We start from the raw sequence: 22857 nt of genomic DNA, 5'->3' as shown, positions 1-22857 counted from the left end.
CAGCAGTTTAGGTGTCTGTAGTCCAAAACTAGACAATATGAATTGTCTGGCTTGGAAATAGGAAACAAAGGATTGTTCATTTGTGAGGTGCATGTTTTAATCACTCCCTGATATTCAAGTTGATCTAAGATCTCCCTGACTTGTTTTTTAGCTTCTTGCTTAACAGGATACTGCCTCTGTGCAGTAGGTTGATTTTTTAACTGAATTTCATGGTGAGGAGAATCCTCATCCCATCCTACATGATTTTTGTATAATGCAGGTGCTTGGGCCACTGCCCATTTTCTAGCATATGTGCATATGTGCATTTTTTATGAATTGGAATGTGATTTGAGAAGGCAGGCATAATCATTTCTTCGCCATGTGGGCACACTGACAAACTCTGGTGGCCAGTCTTTCTACTAGCAGGATATCATAGGCTTTAGATAGGTTCTCCCAAAAGAGACCTTTTATTTTCCTAGTTTTGTCCCCTTCTATACGTAATGTTATTTCATATAATTTCATATAATTTATGGGGCACACTAACTCTGGTGTCTGCAGTTTCCACCTGAATGTATTCATTCGTGTCCACTGTCTCCAGAACATTCATCAGGATCTTGCGAGCTATGGTCACTTCTGCTGCACTGTCTAGCATTGTCTGGGCCCATTCTCCGTTCTTGAGTTGTGTCCTCAGAATCCTCTGCATGTTTTATTTTAATACTGGCTACCTTCTTTTTGGGAAATTGTAATTTATTACTTTGATGAGCAGGTTCCTTGTCTTTGGACTTGACGCGCTCTTCCTTGTGTTCTGACCGTCCTCTTCTTTCTTATTTCTGTGAGGAAGTCTGAAAAGATCGAGAGGGACGTGTATCATTATCTTGATATCTGTCAGGTTTTCTTAAATTATCCCTATTTCTAAGGTTATATCTTTTTTCAGAGGGTTCCCGTTGTGGAGTCTTGCCTCCCCGTTCTGGAGATCTATTTCTCCGTTGGGGAGACCTTCCTCTGGACTGGAACTGTTTTTCTCTGGGAGTAGTTTGTTTATTACCCTCCCACTTCTTTTTTGTAGTAATGAGATTATTTTTAATAAAGCTCTTTTCAGGATTTTCAGTTAGTTGTTTTAGTGGTTTCCCACCCAAACTATCTCTACCTAATTCTTCATAGGATTTTTCAATTATTCTGGCAAGTTCAAAAGGTTGTTCTGCTATATCTGTTTATTTCAATTTTTGGCGGATCGCCACAGATGCTGCTTCTCCTTTTATGTTTGCTAATAGTATAGCCAAGACTTGCTTAAAGTCTTTCAGTAATTTCATACCTAGATTTAAAGCAGGCTCTGGACCGTATTCTTTTTGAATCTGTCTTAGTACATCTGGTATAACCGCCATAGACGGAACACCATGTGTTTTTTTGTATATCGAAGCAAAGACTGTGCCCCAAGTGTCACAGTCCTCCACATGTGGTGCGATCCCCATTGGAAGACAGATTGTCAGAATTCTGTGTTTGTCATGAGGTGTAGTATCAGGAAATACTGCCTCTATCTGAGTAATTTTTTGAGCTAACCAGAATGGAATTTGTTCCCGTTTTGTGGGTAATTTGCCAATGACTGATTGTATAGTCTGTGGTGTAATTTTATTTGTGTTCCCCTGGTGAGGGGTGTGCTGTGGAATTCTTATTGCTGGTTGGACTGTTAAAGTCCGCATGACATATTGGACCAATTGTCTATGTATTTTAATTAATTGTTTTAGCTGAACTAAAAGTTCTCCGCTTGATATTTTTTCAATGTTAGGATGTGGTGTATAGCCGGCTAGAACCGGCCATGTGGCTCCTGGTCTACCTAGTGGACCGAGCCTGGTGAAGTGATTTTGATGTTTTAGGGCGCCATTAAACCAGCGCTGGTGCTCTTGGTACGTTAGTGGAATTTCAATGTCCTCGAAAGGAACGTATTCCGTTGGGGATTCCTCTATTTTGAAGTAGTGGAAATCGCGTGTCGCGACATTTGCTGCCGGGAAATGTATCCAGGAATAGAACACCTCTGTCTGCCGATATTCATGGGCCTCTACCACAAATATGACTGTACCACCTCTTGGTGATACCCCATTTTCTATAAGTTTTATAGTTATGATTTTCCTTACATTTACCGGGATGATTATAGCATTCGGGTCTTCATGTTGGAGATTTGTGTCTTCCACTAAAAGTTGAGCTGCCAAAGCATCTCTTTCTTCGTCACTTCCAGTCATTTTACTGACTGAAAGGTTTTTTGCAGAGCAAGTTTCAAGGAAACAAAGATTAGGTGCACTATATTTTGGAACACTGGATCCTTCAACGTTGACTAAACCAAAAACAAATACATAGGAATCTCTTCCTACTAAGTTTTGGCGGATATTAACCTTTCACCCACTCCAGACGTCTATTGGAGTATTTACGGGAAAAAGGGGTCTGTGTGAAAAGCACAAATGAGTTACTCTAGTATCTAGCGTTAAATTATCGCCTTACCAAACGTTGGGCGCCATGTAGTGTAGTTCCTATATTCCCAATAGGCTCTGCGCATTGGAATAACATAAACGATAGTTTAGACGTAGGACTTAGGTCGACTAGGTCTCTATTGAATATGTTAGACTTAATTATGAATGCCAGCTAGCTCAGAGGTCACTAGAAACTTTCTCGAGTAAACAGGAAGGTGTTAACTTTCTTGAATAGACAAGAAGGGATTCGTTTCTGACAACCGCATAAACATGACAACTTTGCTCCCTCCAGAATAAGGAGTATATCTCCAGAGTCGCGGAAACAATAGATAACTATTTTACTCAGTCAATCGTGCATGCTTAGTTTCACCAGAAGCGCAGAGAAATAGAGAGACGGGCGTTTTCAATAAAAGAGGTTATTTATGTAAATGTGTTGGACTTGTAAAGCGCACAGCTGCCCGTAAGCATCCCAGCGCTGGAGACCGCTGGGGAACCCGCCCTGGCTTTCCCTGTGAGATGGTCCCTTCTGGGTATCTCCAAGGTGAAACCATGCATCCCCGGCGTCTGTGGGGGGCCGCTGTAGAGATGAGGCAAGCTTAATGCCCAGAGTTGCCGAGTGTGGTCCCTGGTTAGAGTAGGCACCGAGGCGAGAATTGTCGAGTCCGCTGACCCTGGTCCACGACCCTGCCGCGTCGGGAATTGAACCCTGGTCCCGGGCCGTTCTCTGCTTCCGGGTCTGCCGCCTCTAACCAGTGAGCCACACCACTCCATTTATTGAACAGTCTTCTTTCTCAAGCAAGAGAAGTGAGTTGCCACAATTGCAATACTTGTCATAAAGTAAAGTGCGTACAGTAAAAGGAGTATTATGAAATAATACTGTAAAAGCATGGTATGGTTTCTAAGCCATACGGTGTTTAAAATAGATAAAATATATACATAGATAAAACCAGGCTAAACGTACTCAACAGGTGCTTCTAAGATATGCCTACCCCAGTGTACCTAACCTAAGCCTAGTACGTGGGAAGGAGTAAGTGAGCTGCAGTTTAAGTTAAGATAGTTTTTGCAAAGAATCTGAATCAAGAATTCTCTACGGGTCTAATCAGCTCCGTACCTTGTTTGTAGAATGAAGGCGAACTTGTATCTCTCTCTCAGGACTCGATCTCCCAGCAACCCGCAAGGGTGGCCAGGAAACACTGGAGCTGGATTTCTCGTCAGGAGAAAAGACAGCGTCTCTCTCAGTGCGTCAATGGGAGGGTCGGCTTCCATCAGCACTTGGCACAGCAGGGCGTCGGGCAAGTAGATAGCTGATCTGCTCCAAACCACTGTGTCTTTTGCTAGGGCAGATGCTGGTATATTTATACCTGGAATTTGCCGAGTTTGACGTAAGGTTGGACATAAGACGTCACTAAGAACTCTCAGTTCTTTCAGGACTCCAGGAGTTCTAGGACAAATCAATACAGAAGCAGGGGGAATTCCCGGGCTGCTGGAGGCTTGGTTTGTTTAAGAACGCGTTGTGCTTTCTAGGAGTCTATGGGAGTAGCCTTGCCGTATTTGGACTGCATTGGCTATAACTAAATATGGATATGATTCTTATGCCTTCATAAGGATATGATTTGTTATAACCACATAAGGGCATAAATCGGGAATATTTAAATAGGGTCCTAGATACGTTTACAACAAAGGAAGGGGCGCCCCCACACGTCCAGCCAGCCACAGGCCACAGACCCTGGCTCAACGCGGTCGCGGTAACTGCCGTGGCGGTACCGGGGAACACCGGCAGGGTCAGTCCACACCCGCCCCTGCAGCATCTACCTCTAAGTCTTCCTAGTCTGGCATTTCAGGCCCATTCATCGCCAGTGGGGGGCAGGGTCCACCATCACCTCCCCCACTGGCGTACCATCACGTTGAACAGGTGGGTGCTGCAAATCGTCCGAAGGGGCTACTCCCTCCCCTTCGAGGCAACCCCTCCAGCCATGCCACCGCAGTAAAACAGCGTGTCGGGGATCACTTGCAACTTATGCAGGAGGAAGTTACAGCCCTCTTGGCCAAGGGGGCCATCGAGCGCGTTCCTGGGCCAGAAATAGGACGTGGTTGCTATTCCCACTACTTTCTGGTACCCAAGAAGGGCAAAGGAGGCCTACGCTCTATCTTGGACCTACGGAGCGTCAACAGCTTCCTCCGGAAGGAGAAGTTCAAGATTCTGACTTTGGCTCATGTCCTAGCTGCCCTGGACCCAGAAGACTGGATGGTAGCGTTGGACTTGCAGGACGCGTATTTCCACATCCCCGTCCTGCCGGCCCACCGGCGTTACCTGCGGTTCACGGTAGGCCACTAGCACTTTCAGTTTACCGTGCTCCCCTTCGGCCTTACCAGCGCCCCACGGATGTTCACGAAAGTGATGGTGTAGTCGCAGCTCATCTGCGCAGATTAGGGTTTTCAGTCTTCCCCTATCTCGACGATTGGTTGTTGAAGGCAGGCCCGCCCCAAACAGTCGTCTCCCATCTCCAGACTACGGCCAACCTCTTGCACTCGCTGGGGTTCTCCATCAACGTGCCAAAGTCACACCTGCGCCCCTCTTGGAAGCTCCTTTTCATCGGAGTGGTTCTGGACTCAGCGCAGTTTCGGGTTTATCCTCCCGAACAGCGGGTTTGGGATATTCAGGCTCTGATTCCGATCTTTCAGCCTTTATCCCGAGTCTCGGTCAGGTTGGTGCTGCGGCTCCTGGGGCTGATGGCTTCCTGCATCCTTCTGGTGCATCACGCTAGGTGGCGGATGTGGGCTCTGCAGTGGTACCTGAAGTTTCAGTGGGCACAGCATCAGGGCAACCTGTCTGACCACGTCCTGATCTCGGAGGGCACTGCGAGCCAGTTGCAGTGGTGGCTCACGAACAGCGATTGGGTCAGTGGCAGATCTCTCTCCCTTCCCCAACCGGAGCACGTAGTGGTGACGGATGCGTCCCTCTTGGGATGGGGGGGATACATGGGAGAGAGGGAGATCAGAGGCCTTTGGTCTCTGGCGGAGTCCAGGCTCCATATCAACCTTCTGGAGCTGCGGGCGATCCGACTTGCACTGAAGGCATTCCTTCCCTCTGTCCAGGGAAGTGTAGTGCAGGTGTTCATGGACAACACCACCGCCATGTGGTACTGCAACAAACAGGGTGGGGTGGGGTCGTGGACCCTCTGTCAGGAGGCTCTGCGCCGCTTGACATGGCTAGAACACCAGGGCATTACCCTGGTGGTTCAACACCTGGCAGGTTCCCTGAACGCCAGGGCGGACAAACTCAGCCGCCGGTGCATGATGGATCACGAATGGCGTCAGAACTCGGACGTGGCGCAAGGTCTCTTTCAGCAGTGGGGAGAGCCTTGGGTAGATCTATTCGCCACTGAATAGAACGCGCAATGTCATCAGTTCTGCGTGTTGGAATTTCCAAGGCGACACTCGCTCGGCGACCCTTTTCGTCGTGAGTGGAGCTGCGGTCTGTTGTACGCCTTTCCGCCTATACCACTTCTGGCCAGAGTGCTGAAGAAGATCAGGCGAGACCGGGCCCAAGTCATCCTTGTGGCTCTGGACTGGGCACAAAGTTACTGGTATCCTGAGCTACTCAGCATGTAAGTCGATCCCCCGATTTGTCTGCCTCTTCAGGAGGACCTCAGTCGCAGCAGCAGGGGACGGTCCTCCACCCGAACCTGTCCAGTCTCCACCTACATGCGTGGAGATTGAGCAGCGACAGTCTGAAGTCTGTGATGTGATTTTGGCAGCCAGGCGTCCCTCCACAAAAATGGTATACGCCTGCAGGTGGAACAAATTTGTGGCGTGGTGCACAGCAAAGGCTGTGGATCCACTCTCTGCCCCCTTTTCAGAGGTTCTCCTCTTCCTCCTTTCTCTTGCTCAGCAGGGCTCTGCTCTGGGCACTATCAAGGGCTACCTCTCGGCCATTTCAGCCTTCTTAAGGCTTCCTGATCAGCCTTCTCTTTTCAAGTCCCCTGTTGTAAAAAGATTCTTGAAAGGCATCACACACATGTTCCCCCCTGTTCCCTTCGTGATGCCTCAGTAGGACTTGAATCTTGTTCTAACATATCTGATGTGTGCTCTCTTTGAGCCACTTTATAACTGTCCTCTTCATCTTCTGACTCTTAAAACTTCATTCCTGGTTGCCATCGCCTGTACCCGTAGAGTGAGTGAGCTCCAGGCTCTATCTTCAAAACCTCCTTTCCTCTCTGTCCATCCGGACAAAGTTGTTCTGAGGACCCTCTTTCCTGCCCAAGGTAGTCACTGCCTTTCACATCAGGCAGTCCATCACCTTGCCCACCTTCTTTCCACCTCCGCATCCCTCTAAGGAGGAAGAGAGGCTCCACCGTCTGGACTCAAAATGTGCGCTCTCCTTCAATCTAGATCGCACACGCCAGTTCCGGGTGGAACACCAGCTCTTTGTTGGTTATTTGGGCTCTAAGAAGGGGCTGGCGGTGCACAAGCGGACCGTCTCTCGGCAGGTCGTCTTGTGCATCAAGATTTGCTACTCCTTGGCGAAAAAGGATCCTCCTGTTGAGCTGCGCGCCCATTCCACACGGGCCACGGCGGCCACTACTGCCCTGGGTTGGGGAGTCCCTTGAAGGACATCTGTCAGGCAGCTACGTGGGCCTCGCTGCACCCGTTTGCTAGGCACTACTGCCTGGACAGCCAAGTCCGGAGAGATGGCTTTTTTGGCTGTTCCGTTCTCCAGGACTTTCTGGTGTGCTCTTGGTTCGCAGACCCACCACCGGGGTTGGTATTGCTGGGGTATCTATTCTAAGGTAAGGAATCTAACACTAACCTGTTTCTTTCAGATGCACAAGTTACTTACCTTCGGTAACGATATATCTGTAAAAACAGGAATTAGTGTTAGATTACTTACCGCCTCAACCATCCTCCCTGTTCCGCGAACCGATATCTAGGGTTAAGGACTTGCCCCAGTATTGGAACTTTCATAGATTTCCATGCTTTGTATCATTCCCCGTCGTCAGCCTGGGAGCCTCGGTAACTAGAAAATACCATAGCAGTATGTACAAAAGAGAAAGTAAGGTCTAGGTCTCATCTCATTTTGTAGCCTATCTACCTCTTTTTGTAAAAGAGACCAAAATTTAGCAACAGCCAATCAGATTAGCCTCACCCTATAGAACCCTGCTGAGAGAGCCTCAGAGCCTCAGATTTTCTACCGCACGTTGTGCTGAGGGAGTCTCCACTGAGCTCTGCCCAGTTTTCTCTTCAACTTTGGATTTCTACATCTTTTTCTCTTCAGGATGTCTGAAAAGAAAGCTTTATTCAAAGCCTGTGCTACTTGCTCAAAGAAGAGGCTATATGTCGAAGATAAGCATAAAGATTGCATTTATTCCTTATATCCAGATCACAAGTGTAAGATCTGCAGGACCTTCTCGACCAAAACTCTGAGAGACCGAGAAGGAAGACTTCTGACTTGGCTACAGAAGATGAAGTCTCGGAAGGAGGTTCTGTCTAGTGATAGTGAAGATTCTTCCTCAGCAACATCTACGAGGTGGTCTACAAAAAGGGGTAGGTCTTCCCCTTCTACTTCCGCCGAACCTCCTGCCAAAGCCTCTCAAAAGACCTCTGAAAGGTCTAAAATGCTTAGTCCCAAAAAATCTCCTCACCACTCAAAGGAGAAAGAGGGACTTCTTCCTGAGGTGTCATCTGGGAAAAAGGCAAGTCAAGGCCTTTCTGTTGCCTCTTCGCCATCAGAAAAGGAGAAGATCTTTAAGAAACCTTCGAGTACACCTCAGGAAGCGACATGAGAAAAGAACATTCGTCCGTCGACGACAATCTCCTCAGGTACGTCGACGACGACATCAAAGACTCGAGTGATTTCGATTTCTGCTCCGTCGACGGGCCCGTCGTCGAGAGCTTCGCCGACGACATCGTCGATGATGACTTCGTCGACTTTACATCCTACGTCGACGAGACTAACAACCTCGACGGTGATGTCGCTGACGATAATGTCGACGGCGACAAGGATGACGACGTCTATTGCTACGGCGACGATGATCCTGACGTCGACATCGTCGACGGTACCGTCCACGATCAGCCCTCCGTCGCCGACTACTCCGCCGTCGACGACGATCCAAAAAGTGAAAATTTCCATCAGGAAAAGACTAATTACTCTGTAAATGACATCACCCCGTAGGGTAACACCATTGCCTCCACCTGTTCTTCTGGAGGAGGAATATTCTGACGAGGATGAGAGTCCATATGGGGATGCTTATAGTCCATCACAACTTCAGGTGAAGTACAAGGACTCCGACTCTGAGGACTATTATCCGAATCAGCATCATCCAGAAACTCATTTCACTCCATGTGAGACATATCAGGAACCATCAGGGCAAGGTATGGTTGCCATTCCATCTACACTCATAAATGATCTACAACTAATGTTGTTGTATTACAAGAAGAGGTTCCCATCAGAAACCTCCGGAACCATACAACCTCCTCCGCCACCACCTCAGCAACCTCCTCCGCCGCCACCTCAGCAACCTGTTTCTGTGGCATCCACCTCTCAAAGGCAGGGAGAACAACCTTTGATAGAAGGGAATGATATAGTGACAGTACCTGATGATGATGATGATTCATCAGATGAGGACCAGAATGTGGAACAGACCCAAGATCCTAACGCAGAATGGAACGATTATGTTATCCCAGATCCGGCTTCACCATCTCCAGACCCGGTGGATTCGCCTCCAGTGGACGTAGGAGGTTTCCGTAATCTGATGGAGAGGGCATCTAAAAGATTTGGCCTTCGTGTTCCTGTGTTACAATCAGACTGTTTCCTCTATGATTTTAAAGAGCCCTACAAAAAATCTATTCGTTCCATACCCATTGTAGAATATGTTTGGAATGAGGGCAAGAAGGTAATGCAGTCTCCAGCTACTGTAACTCCGGTTCTACCGCGGCTGGAGAAAAAATATAAAGCTCTGAACGACAGTCCTGCCTGTCTTATTGGACAACCTAATCCGGACTTGGTTATTTCTCAGGCGGCCCAAAGAAAATCAAGGAACCCGACGGCACCTCTGAGAGCACCGCCAGACAAAGAGGGCAGGCGCCTGGACAATGTAGGAACGACGTTCTCCTCTATGTCTAGCCTCCTTCTAAGGGCCTCGAACGCACTAGCGATTTTGGGACGATATGATCGCTAAATGTGCTGCGATCTTTCTCCTTTCATTGATCTGCTTCCTGAGAGTGCCAAGACGGAAGCGAGAAAAATCCTGGAAGAAGGTGAACGATCTTCATCTGAGATTATAGATTGTGCAATGGACATTGCTACAACGGCTTTTCGCGCCTTAGCAGGTTCAGCAGTCCTGAGGCGTCAAGGTTGGCTGAGATGTACCTGGTTTCGCCCGGAGGTGCAGAATAAGATTCTGGATCTGCCCTTCGATGGGGATATGCTGTTTTGCAAGCATATACATGATGCTTTACAAGACATTAAAAAAGATACAGAAACAGCGAAATCTTTGGGCACACTTCAATATCGAAAAGTACCTTTCCGGGGTGCGATAGGTAAAGGATTCTCTACATATAGGGGATGTTATCAGCAACGCTACTCTTCCTATTTACAGTCCTCTCAATCATTTAAACCTCAGTTCCCAGCGGCAAAATCAATCGGCGTCTTTCTCTCGCCAATCTTCCAGAGGTAGACAAGGCAGTCAGGGGAGAGACACCTAAAAACCCCAATAGCGGCTTCCTGGCTCTGCCTACTGGTCCTTCGCCCCTTGTAACATTGTTAGGGGGCAGGATTATACATTTTTTCGATTGCTGGAAGATCTTATCAACAGATCGGTGGGTCCTGAATATTGTTCAATTTGGCCACACATTAGAATTCCAAAACCTCCCGCCTCCCAGAGCCCCTCGCGCCACAGAGTCAAAACATCTGCATCTTCTCCGTCTCGAAGTTTGTCATTTGCTCAACAAAGGAGCGATAGAACCAGTGCCACTCTCTCAAAGAGGAAAAGGCTTCTATTTTCCTCATTCACAAGACGGAGGAAAAGTGGCGCCTAATCTCATAAAACTCTTGTTTCGAATGGTCTCTCTTCAAGACGTCTTACGTCTTCTAAATCCAGGGGATTACATGGCGACCCTGGATCTCGAGGACGCATATTTCCAGGTCCCAATCCACCCAGCTCACAGAAAATATTTACGCTTCACAGTAGCCAAGAGCCACTTTCAGTTCAAAATACTACAGTTCGGGCTCCGATCCGCGCCACGGATATTCACAAAGGTGTTGGCCCCGATAGCAGCATTGCTAAGAAAACAATCGCCAAAAGTTTTCCCTTACCTAGACGATTGTTTAATAAAGGCTCCATCTTCTCAAGTAACGACAAGGGCAGTCGAAAGTTGCATCCAACTTTTCAATCACCTGGGTCTAAATCTCAACAAGGAAAAATCTGTCTTTGTTCCATCCAGAAGGGTCAAGTTCCTGGGTGCCAGTCTGGATACAAGAAGCTGTAAGGCTTGTCCTACGGAAGTAAGACAGAAGAAGCTAATCTGGTCTGCCAACCATTTACGAAAAGACTATTCCTGACAGTTCGTCAATACAAGTCTTTCCTGGGATCGATCTCATCTTGAGTACCATTAGTTCCGCATTGCAGACTGAGAATGCGTCCCTTGCAAGAACAGCTAGACATACAATGGCGCCAGGTGGAAGGTTCTTTCGAGGACAAGATAAGGATCACTCCTCTCATGAGAAAAGCTGCTGGTTGGTGGGCTATCAAGGAGAACATCTTTAAAGGTCTCTCTTTCAGAATGGCTCCATCCCCTCTGATTCTAACCACAGACGCCTCAATGGAAGGTTGGGGCGCTGTCTTACAAGACCTCCAAGTCAGCCATCACTGGAGTGCAGAAGAGCGTCTTCTTCTTATCAATCTCTTGGAACTCAGAGCGGTTCGCCTAGCCTTGCAGGCTTTCAGGCCGAAGGTTCAACACGCAACACTGCTGGCCAGGACGGACAACACAACGGCCATGCATTACATAAACAGACAGGGAGGAACGAGATTTTGTCTGCTCTCGAGGGAAGCCCAGGAGATATGGGAATGGGTGATTCTCCACAAGGTAATTCTTTCAGCAGAGCATCTACCAGGCACTCTCAACACAACAGCAGACACCTTAAGTCGTCTAAAATCGACCTGTCACGAGTGGGAATTGGATCAGTCATTCTGGAGGAAGTGTTTCAACGCTGGGGAATTCCAACGATAGAAACAACAACAAGGGGACTACCGGTCTATTAGCGTCAAGATAAAGAAAGACAGACACCTGAAGTATCACGGACAATGCAAACCCATGCTCACTGAAAAATAAATCCCATCAGCCCACCACAGTGGCAGAGCGTCGTCATCTGGGAGTGGTTGTCAACCATGTGACTGGTGTGGCCCACACCTATTCAGGAGGGGACAGCTACACTTCAGTCACTATTAGTTACTCCTCCAACCACAGTAATATTGTATTCAGTGGTGCTGATGATTTGCAGTGCAAAAAAAAAAAAAGTGTAAAGAAAATGTGCAAGAATGATTAAAATTGACTACTAAGAAAAAACTTTATTGAGCACTATCTTGGTGTCAAGATTAAAAACCAGTGTTGAAAAATAACTATCTCACGCAATAGAAAAAGGTCTACATGTTTCAGCCATCGAGGTGTCACTTACCATGCTTTCTTCAGGACCAGATGGAAACTGCCTTCTGCAAATATTACAACAAAATCTGCAAAAAATATATTAAACAATAAGATAATTGGTACGATACATCCTACCGGTGTATATAACTCGGAGTTGAGTAGTCATACAATCTATCACCGGGGTTGGGATTTCATTCCTACAGGATAAATATGAGACTTGTTAGCATCAAACCCTAATACACAGTGTGCTGGTCAATCACAGTCTTGACTAACATACTATTGGAACATAGACAGTATCCTGCCCCTACGGTTGACAAGAAAGTGAAATACTCTTTGAAAAAGAATCATTAGCACTCATCCCGCTTTATGTGGGAGTACGCCTCACCTCTCCTGGCATCCGCTGAGTAGAAAGAGGCCCGATCTGTAATGTAGGTAGATATAGTAGATCACACAAGAGTAAAATACCCCTGTGGCAATCTCCCAACATACATACCATTAAAAACCTTGTGGCTGTAATAGCCACCTGACCATGGTGATTATCTCAAATGTATTGAAAGTACCCACACAATTCTATTGAAAGTACCCACACATGTTAGTGTCAAGGATGAATGTTGAATGCAAATAGACCCTGAAAGAGCGTCCCTGTCATTAATACTGAAACTCCTACAACGTTATCATATGTAGCAGTAGTATATCAAGGTTTAAATTCAGCCATAGATATGAGTATACAAGTGCCAAAGAACTTATATATCGCAAAGCGATGTTCATCATGGCACAAGAATGGGAAAAAGACCTCTCCTATCTAGAAGAGGATCAATGCAGCTTTCTAGATTATGGTGGCATTTCTGTGCTAGCCGCGCTCGATATTAGCGGAGCTGCCAGGACAGAACGATTAAAGTATCAATATGTGGGGCCAGACAGTGCCCCAAAACACAAAGAACAAAGAACACAGCCCTATAGCAGGACCTGTCTCATACCTGTCCGTCAGTACCTCACGCTATGACTGAGGCAGAGGGGAGGTAACCCGACGTGTAGGCAGAGGCTTCTTAAATATGGTCCATGATGGGCAAAGCTATTCCAACAAGGATCACCTGTGGCGATGGAATGCGCGTGGAATCAAAGGCGCGCAACGTTGGTAAACAGGAAGTGACCCTGCTTCCTTGGAAACGTGCGCGCATGCGCACCACTGAAAATGACTACAAGGCTGATGGGAATTGTAGTTTGACATGGATAAGGCAAAAAGTCTTTATCCGAACGTAACAGCAGAACTATACCAACAAAAATCACCTAAGGCAATAGAGAAAGCGCGCAAAGTCAAGGACGCGCAGCGTTAGTAAACAGGAAGTGATCCTGCATCCTTAAAAGTGTGAGCGCATGCGCAACAGCCTAGAAAAAGGACTACAAAAATGATGGGAATTGTAGTTTCACATAAATCGGACTAAACGCCTATATCGGAACATGACCACAAAGTTGGTCCTTTAGAGACCGCTAGTTACCTCATGTCACCTTAGGTGATTAAAAATCTATCCTGCGCATTAAACATAAGAACAAGATAAGGTTCCATGCCCTCCCCTGTCTTAACCATACTGTGAGCGCAGACTGTGGGTTTGCCTCCTTCCACTGCTGCTCTACGTGAGGCTACCTGACCAAGAAAATTCTCTTGACTCTGATTTTATCTTGAGGGATAATTTCCGTTGGTTTTGTAAAAAGGTCCATACAGCCAATTCCCTCAAGGGAAGTCACTCATTCCTTTATCCCTGTCGAGGCAATCTCTAATGATTTGTCTGCTCAGGTCTGCCTCAGTGTTGGTCCAAATCTTGAGCCAAGCCTTAAGGGGTCTGACCTTTACCAAATCCTCAATGTATACCCTACCCAATTCCTCATGAATAATAAGGGCGGGAATGCTTTGTGGGGTTTTGAACACCATTCTCAAATATTTGTTCTCCTCCATCTGTAACTGACGGGCATTTACTAAACCCCAAACTTCAGACCCATAGACCACTTTTGAGCAACATATTGAGCTATACAAATTCATTATTTGCTCCGGTGACCACCGACCCAGCCTGCACACATAATTCATTATAGCACCGGTCGAGGCCACTAATGTAGTACACCGCTCTTCAATTAATGTTTTAAAATTTAAAAGCCCATCGAATAGCAGGCCAAGATAGGAAAAGGTCGGTACCTGCCCTATTTTATGTGCGCCTATTTTATAGGAAAACTTCTTGCAGGGTTTAGTTCCAGCCAACATAACATAGGACTTGGTCAGGTTAGCCGATAAATCTAGGGTATCCATAAAACGAACAAACCCATCTATCAGACACTGAAGTCCCTGTGGGGTGCGGGCTAAGAGTACTGCGTCGTCTGCGTACAACAGCACTGGGACGGGTCGGGAACCTACTCTTGGGGAATCCACCTTTAGCTTACCTAACGCCTGATCTAGATTATTAATATACAAGGAGAACAAAAAAGGGGCCAGAGTGCATCCCTGTCTGACCCCGCTAGTGCAGGGGAAAGGTTCCATGGTGCCCCCCTCCAGGTTGAAACGCACTTTGGCGGAGGTGTTCCAGTGCAATGCTCTAAGAATATTTACCAAACCCTGGTCAACCCCCAGTCTGTTCATCAGGGCCCACAGCTTCTCTCTGTTAACATGATCAAAGGCTGCGGTGAGATCCATGAACCCTAAATATACCGCTTCATTACTGGCTATCGTATATTTGGCCACCAGTAAATAAAGGTTTAGACACCGGTTCGTCGTCGACCTCCCTCCCCTGAACCCGTACTGGGCATCAGTAATAATTTGGTGTTCGTCGCCCCAGTCCATGAGACGCATTAGGGCCACTCGGCCCAGGACTTTAGCTGTCACGTCAATCAGCGATATAGGTTGATAACACTGAGGGTTATCCCTGTTCCCTTTTTTAAAAATGGGAACTATTGTAGCCGATGACCATGAGCGCGATAGGACGGTTGCGACAGCCGCGTTTATCACCCTTGTAAGGATAGGGGCTCACAGCTCTACGTTACTTAAAAAGAGATCTGGTGGGATACCATCTGGTCCCGGCACTTTGTTTCGTGTAAGGCCCTGGATACCCACTACAATTTCCTCCAACGTATATTCTACCGAGGAGACCCACTGGCAGCCCCTCCCAACGGCTGAATGTTCTCCTCCGTATGGTGATACAGGCCTTTGAAATGATCATACCATTGTTCTGGCAAGATGGTTGTGCCAATTTCTGGGGTGTTAGTGTCCTGGAAACACGGGTTATTTATTATTTTCCAGAATGCAGTCATATCCCTTCTATCTGCTGCGTCCCTTAGATCTTCCCAGGCTTGTGATTGAAGGGAGGTCTTCCTGCCTTTAATCGCCTTTTTATATGCAGTCCTACACTGCGCAATTCTTAACTTATCCCGCGGAAGAGTTTTCAGGCTAGTTTTTAGAACTTTCTGTGCTCGAGAGCAATCTTTATCAAACCATCTAGGAGTAGTATTTGCCCTCCTGAGCGTAATCGATTTTAATAAACCATCTATCAGATGCGCCACTGCCTCAGATGCCACAGAGGGCCCCTCCACGGAGAGATCTAAACACTCCCCAATAGATTCTTTCCCTCTTTCCATTAGGGATTTATAAAAGGCATCCCCATCAACTTTAGACCATCTGAGTCGTCTACCCTGGTCCGTTACCTTCTCGATACTGCCTGCCACCACCCCTCTCCTATCTCTTCTGGTGGGCAGGTATATTATCTCGAGAACTAGAGGGTTGTGGTCACTAAATACACTCCATAAAATCTCGACCCCTCTTATCCAGTCCTTGAATAATCTAGAAACCACAATGTAATCTATCTAAGAGCTGCACCCTCTACCCTTAAAGGTTGGTTTAACAGCTCCTTCCCTTCCAATAGCTACCAAATCAATGGTATGTTCCAGGGCATGGCTTTTCAGTACCTTACCTAGTTCGATCCCCCCACTTGTGTGCTCAAAATGTGGGCCTTCCTCCACCGGGAAACGAGACCACTCTTCATTGAAAGGTAATAGGTTAGGGCACAAATTACAGTTAAAGTCACCACCTATTACCACAAACGGGGCCACCGTCCCCTTCCTCCGCGCTGTCTCTACACTTAGTCTATTATCTAATTCATGTATTATAGATTTATTCCCCTTAGTTGCAACTGCGTTATACAAGTTAATCAATATCACACTTAACCCATTTATAAGGAGCCCAAGAGCCTGCATGTTGTTTGAGGTCCAATTTAAGTTAGTCCACACTCCCCCGTCTGCAAATCCACAAATATAAATAGTCCTCCCATAGCTCTCCCCGACACTGATTTCTGGGCAGGCACAGAGAAACGCTTATACCCTGCTAAGTGAAAGGGGCTGCAATCTACCACCCAGGTTTCCTACAACCAAATTACCTGGAACCCGGTGGTGTACTGCCTCCATTCCTGGTTATCAAATTTGGCTGACAAACCAGCTATATTCCACGATACTAGTTTGAGCCCCCACCCCCCGAATACGTCTCTTTATAGGCTGAGGTGTCACAGGGGTTTTATCAATTGGTCTTTCGCCATTTAAACCATCATTGAACCTTGAGAGGTTAAGTTGGCTCACTAGCCGCTGGGAAGGCAGAGAGGTCTGATCTGACCCCGGTACATCCTCACTCCCTATTGTCCTGGCCAAAAGCCTGGAAGAGTATCCTAAGACCGGGGAAGCAATAGTGGGATCAGGAGGGCTCCTAGCGGGGTACTCCATTGTTGGGACGACCTCCTCTAATGTTGGTAAATTCAGGATGTCTTTCTTATGCTTCAACTGAGAGCCCCAACTTAGGTCATCCTCATAGCTAGTGGACACATTCAGTGCGGTGTGGGGGGATAGGGATGCAACCTGGGGAGTGTTAGAGAAACCTCCCTTTTCCTGTGAGAACTTCTTGGAAAGAGCTCCTTTGCTCTTTAGTCAATCAAGCTCCTCTAGTGACATCAAGGGGTCAAATCTATTCCTCAGACTCAATACACCCTGATTTCCCGGGAAAACACCTGGCATTGGGCGGCAAGGACCCGGCCTGTCGTTGGAACTATCCATTCTTCCTAGATGTGCTGGACCTTGGCTGTGACTCAAAGTACCCATCAGATAAAAGTAACCCAAAGGCAAAGGTCTTATGTTGCTTAGTTGCTTTACATGGCCCCCTCTTATTATGTGGTCGACTACTCTGCGGTCCCTAAAATTTACTACCACACAATTACCAGTGATGTCCTTGTGCCTATTCCCCAACCAGCTCAGCCTCCGGGTGAACATAATTTCCTCCTGTTCATTCCCTAAAAGCGGACTATTCCTATTCAGCCTGAACGTGATCTTATTCTTTAATTCAACATAAGATTCTGCATGGTCTGGCTTCAACTCTGGCACCCCCGTGAGTATAACTACATATCAGGATGCCTCTGGGGGTAAATTTATACATGGTAGTTGATTGGTGAACGCCTTGGTGGGTGGCCCACTTGGTTGGCACAGCGATGGGGGTTCTGGGGTAGTCTGCTTGTGCGTTAGGACTTGCGCAATAGTTGTTGACAGGCGGTGGTTACCTCACCTATACCCTGGGTGCTTCTATTAGGGACACTACTACTTTTAATGTTGGGGGATTAAAAGTAGTGTTGGGCCCATAGTGGAAGTTGTTTGCACCACTGGGAGTCTGCTAGATTGCACTGCGGGCAAGTTCCCGGGAATAGTCTCGGTAACATTAGGATTAACTACTGTGGTAGGGGGCATAGTACCACCCTGGCCCCCCCACCTCGTTTTCAATAGAGTTACTACTTTATCTAACCGACTCACAATAAGTTTCATCTGCGTGTTAACAAGTTGCTCAAAGTGGCTTTGTAGATCAGTTATTAATTGGGACACCCAGCAAGGGGGTGCTTGCGATTGCGGCACGTGCCCCACATTCTCCCCTACTCCCACACTAATTGCTTCAGTCGGGACAGGAATAGTTTTGTCCTTCTTGTGCCTGAGTTTTCCTAAGACTGGCCCCCTTTTTCTTGGTGATAGGTGCCTTTCTCCCGGCTTTGGGTTTCTCAAGATCATCATTATTCACCATCTGGGCACAAGGGATCTCCGCGGCTGGCGACGCTAGTAAATTCTGTGGGGAGTTAACCATAACATCGGTCTCAGGCTCTTGAGACATGGAGGTGAGATCAATTTGCGGGGTTAGTAATAAGTGCCTTTCGGTGCGCTCTATTTCGCTAGATACCACACCAATAGCTTTTCGCAACATTCTGTCAATTGCCGTGGGCTGTACAATTGTAGGGGGGAGATTTCCCTTTTGTTTGGTCGCAGGACGGGAGTTAGGTGGGGTATTATGACCCAATTTAGATGATCTTGTTTCCACAGTGCTAGCCATTATGTTAGAAGTCTGTTAAGGGTCTACAGAATAGGATGACTAGTGTGCAAACACAACCGAAATGCAACTCCCAGCCCCAATGACAGTCTGTGTGACAGATCAAAGCCACCCCTACTGACCAATTTGTCAAAGAACCACCCCTCTATTTATATCAAAGGCAAAAGTTTTGTGTTAGTGGCCCAGCCCCGTCACTCAGTCAAAAGCGCCACCTCTTCTCTCGTCGGCCCCAAGTCCGTAAAGATGGGACCTAACGCGCCCTCAGTGTTCCAAAAACTGTTCTCAAAAAGGGGGGCCCAGCCCAGCCTCTTTCGGCCCCTGATGGCCTCAGACGGCCCGCCCTTTGCCCGGGCTTAGCCCGGCACCGCCCGTGCGCGTCCCGCGTTGCGTGGGAGCAGGAGCGCTTTGAGGGCTTGTTGCGGCGCAGCATTGACGCTGAGGTCCTGCGCCACAAGGAGGCTGCTGGGAAATTTAGGCTGTTCCCCTCACGGCGGTCGTGCAGTAGTGCAAGCCGTTCCCCTCACGGCAGGATTCCAGGCAACAAGCCGTTCCCCTCACGGCAGGATGAACGACTGAGGAGCCGTTCCCCGCACGGCAACCGCTGGTAAGTGCAAGTGCGTCACCCATTCTTTTGCTCAGCTTTCATGGCTGTCATACCTAAGGCCGTCAGGCAAGATCCTAAAATAACTCCCAGATCGTAAACTGGTCTGCAAATGATTGCTATCCATCATATATTTCACATATTTATAGATCTATGCCCAAAGGCGATTTCTGTGAATCTTATATTTCACATAGTTGTACTTTTGATCAAAGTATAAAAGTACAGCTTTTGAGAAAGGAAGCAAATATTTCATTAGCACAAAATATACCAAACATTAATCTTTCATGGAAGCATTCTGAGCAGTATTTTAATCTGTTTAAATGTTTGATTTATTTCTCAGTGTAGTCGACATTAACACTTAAAATAACTAAAAGAATGTAGAAATTAAGAATCGTATAAGGATTTTATCCCACACTGTGTAACTGAATTGTGCCATCTACAACACAGAAGATAAAAAAAACTTGTCATCAGTTCAGTTTTACGAAATTGAATTGATCCAATAGAGAACTAGATTAAGACCACTGTACTACTAAAACGAAACAAATGGATCCTCCATTGATGTACCCTAAAACATAAATGTAGTATCACTATGATAAACGATTTCTTAGCAGTACTTAAACATTATGCATGGCAGAGTGGGGTGGCTGGTGCTCAAAGACTGAGTGTTGCAGTGTCTGCTATATCCATGCTATGGTGAGACCACCATTGGTGGCCTCATTCACTGCCTCCCTTGATCTACTGGCATTGTGCGCTACCCACAAGAAAGCTTTAAGTTACTTCTATGGATTCTTCTGAAGAAGTGGGCCTTACTAATGGAGAGAAAGCTTTGCCACTCTTCATCAGTACACAATAAAATGTGATAACATCAAAACTATGAGTATTGAAATGGTGGAAAAAGCAGTTCATCACAATCTGGAGGGACTATATGGGATGGTGTGAGTTGTGAAGTAAGGTTTTGATAAAATGAAGTAAATTAGCATTTTGAAATTCGTGTGAATAAATTTAATCTGCTGTCAACTTTTTGACTATATTCACGTCTTGTGTAGTAGGGTACTTTTTGAAACTTGGTTCGACGACTGAATTCCTCAATACCTTGTGGAGTATGGCCCACCTTTGGCTGCAGATGTGTAGATATTTTTAAAAAAAGTTAATAGTGGGGACCTTGAGTGGAAAGGTGATGGTGGTTTTCTACTAACCCGATTAGGGTCAGGGGCCTTTGAGGATTTTGTGTACAGTAATTCATATAGAGGAGGTGATGGTGGGTGAGAACAATCTTTAGTTTTTTTCCTGACCTGTGAGCCAACACTTTAGACATGAAAAGAGGACTTCTAGCTATGAAGGTGGGAATGGTGGCTCTAGGACTTAGCGCATCAGTGGGAATTTTGGTTTCCAGCAGAGTGAATGGAGTATTTTTGAAAAAATATGTTTATTTTCTCAAGCTGAGTGATTGCTGATATGTGCTAATACTTTTCCGTATTTTCATTTGGTCGGTCCTATGGGGTAGCTTCGAGTGGTGGTAATGCAGGCCACGTGTACGGGATACTCTTTCAATTTGGGAGCCTCATGGTTATTCTTTTTTAACCATATACTTTCATGTATTCTTTTCTCTCTGTTCTTGTCACCTCTGCCCCCCTACACTGTCCCAATGGCTGATTTGCTATATGATTGATTCTGTTTTCATTATGATTGAATTATCCTCCTTGATGGAGCCGGGAAAGTCTTCTTTTCTGATAGTTCTGAGGTACTATTGGAGGTTGTGCTCCGCCATGTGTTTTGCTCAATAAACATGACATCTAAGCATTTTGCAACAGTGATGGAAACAAACCAGCCCATATTCAATAGCAGAAATTGTAATAATTTTAAATGTATTGTAAATGTAGTTTGATTTGAAAAATCTTCTCATTTGTCTTTTTTTTTCTTCTAGCTAAACCCTATGGTACTACAGTATCGACCAAGAATAGACTTCGGTTAAAACATGATCTTGGATCATACAATGTTGAACCCTGCACTATTTACTTATCAACACTTACACAAAGAATGAATGATTAGACAGACGTGGACCCTGAAGTCGTACTGCATAAAAAAGGAGCCGTCTTTTGAAATCATCAACATCAATATTTTTCTCCTGCTATATATGAGTTGGAATATGTACATAGGATCGTGTTTGCTAGCTTAGCTAGCTTTCCAACAGACTTTAAGTCTTAGCCAAAATCATAACCTATTTTGCACTAAAAATAATCTGAATTTCCAGAACACATTCCTTCCTTATTGCACTTGTATATTAATTAATGTGTTGATCGGGTTATCACAGTGGGAGAGAGTATATATCTTGTGATGTTGCAGTTTCTAGTATACTTTGTGCAATACTTTGAATATTAGAAATGTATTGAAAGAGACGGATTATGCTTTGATAGTATTTGTATTCTAAACTATTTAATACAGTTGTTTTTGTGACACTGACTTCCATTTTAAAGTTTTAAAAAGAAATATCTCAGTCATGATATTCACTTGTTTTCACTGAGTGTTAGGAGCTTCTCAAATTGAATAATATAGGTTTATCTGTCCATTTGGATTTCCTTTTGTTAATTTTTAATAGATGTGACCCATTGCAGACCAGCTTTCACAGGTATGGATGTACTTGTGCTACACATTACAGTATGATCTCTGTACATGTAGTTTTAGCTCATGTAAGTTGAACACATTCAGGGCTGTTCACAAAGGTAACGTGCACTTGTGCATAAGTTCCACATGTAAGCTTACACATCCGAGTAAATTTACTACTTTGGACTATTCACAAAATCTGAGCACAAAGTTACTCAAAATTGTACACTCACAGTTACACTTTTTCCCCCCTGAAAAAGAGGGTAGAGCCAAATTTATGAGTGGAAGTTAAATACTGCCAAACAGAAACGGTATCAAGTCCAGCATCATATGGCCAACTACTAATACTGCAACACCCTCTAATAGAAAATGATGGAGAAAACTAGAATTAGATAGCTTTTAATTTATTTTAATATCACATTTAATAATTATTAATGCATAATAAAAAAATACTTTAGGGGGATTTATTTTAAATCTACAGTTAAGTGAATAGTGCTGTAGAATTTATTTTGATGTAACATGTACAACAAATTATATAAAATTAATTTCAAATATTGTTTAACAGATATATTTTTACACCTATTTTTTGAGTTAAATATACTTTTTTTATTTTTCTCTATACTTTACCATAGAGAGACTAATTAAATAATTAATAAAAGCGATTTTAAAAATGTATTAAAGGTAATTTCATAATTTGTTTATTTATTAATATTACATACTGATTAAATCTAAAAAAGCTATTAAAATATTACATAATTTAATAATAAATGTTTTATATCTATGTATTTTTTTAAATACCAAATTAGATGTATTTATATTTTTAGCTATTTTAAATAATTTAATGTAGTTTAATTTAACATTACCATTATTTCCCATGGGGCTTTATTTTAAATTCCTACCTTCAAAATAAAATGGATACTTCTTCGCGCAGCGGACGCAAGCAGCGGGCGTGCCATAGTCGCGCCGAAGTCAAGCCTAAGTCCAGCCCGTCTGTGCCCGTCCGCGCTAAGGATGGGCAAGAGGACGGAAACTCTGTCCAGGGACCTACCACTGGTAAGATATCCAGAGATAGATTACTCGCTCTAAATACACAATGCATGCACTGCCATCAGGCCCTTAATGTAGAGAAATGGGCAGGACCGTTAAACTGTATTGACTGTAAACAAACAGTAGAACTGTATCAAAGTCCGTCA

The 22857-nt window shown here is 45.4% G+C and overlaps 1 protein-coding gene across 1 annotated transcript in view; it reads left to right on the top strand.

Annotated features, from left to right (window-relative positions):
- Positions 1-21627, top strand: part of PCGF5 (polycomb group ring finger 5) — a 198401-nt gene extending 176774 nt beyond the window's left edge. The window contains exon 10 of the mRNA XM_078642917.1: positions 20988-21627. Within this exon, the coding sequence (XP_078499043.1) occupies positions 20988-21035 (48 nt within the window). The 3' untranslated portion in view covers positions 21036-21627. The remainder of the gene's footprint in view (positions 1-20987) is intronic.
- The last annotated feature ends 1230 nt before the right edge of the window (positions 21628-22857 follow it).

This window comes from Lissotriton helveticus, chromosome 5_1, assembly GCF_964261635.1.
Source record: "Lissotriton helveticus chromosome 5_1, aLisHel1.1, whole genome shotgun sequence".
Classification (NCBI taxonomy): domain Eukaryota; kingdom Metazoa; phylum Chordata; class Amphibia; order Caudata; family Salamandridae; genus Lissotriton; species Lissotriton helveticus.
Note: the sequence above shows the minus strand (reverse complement) of the source record. Positions and strands in the feature narration are given on the sequence as shown.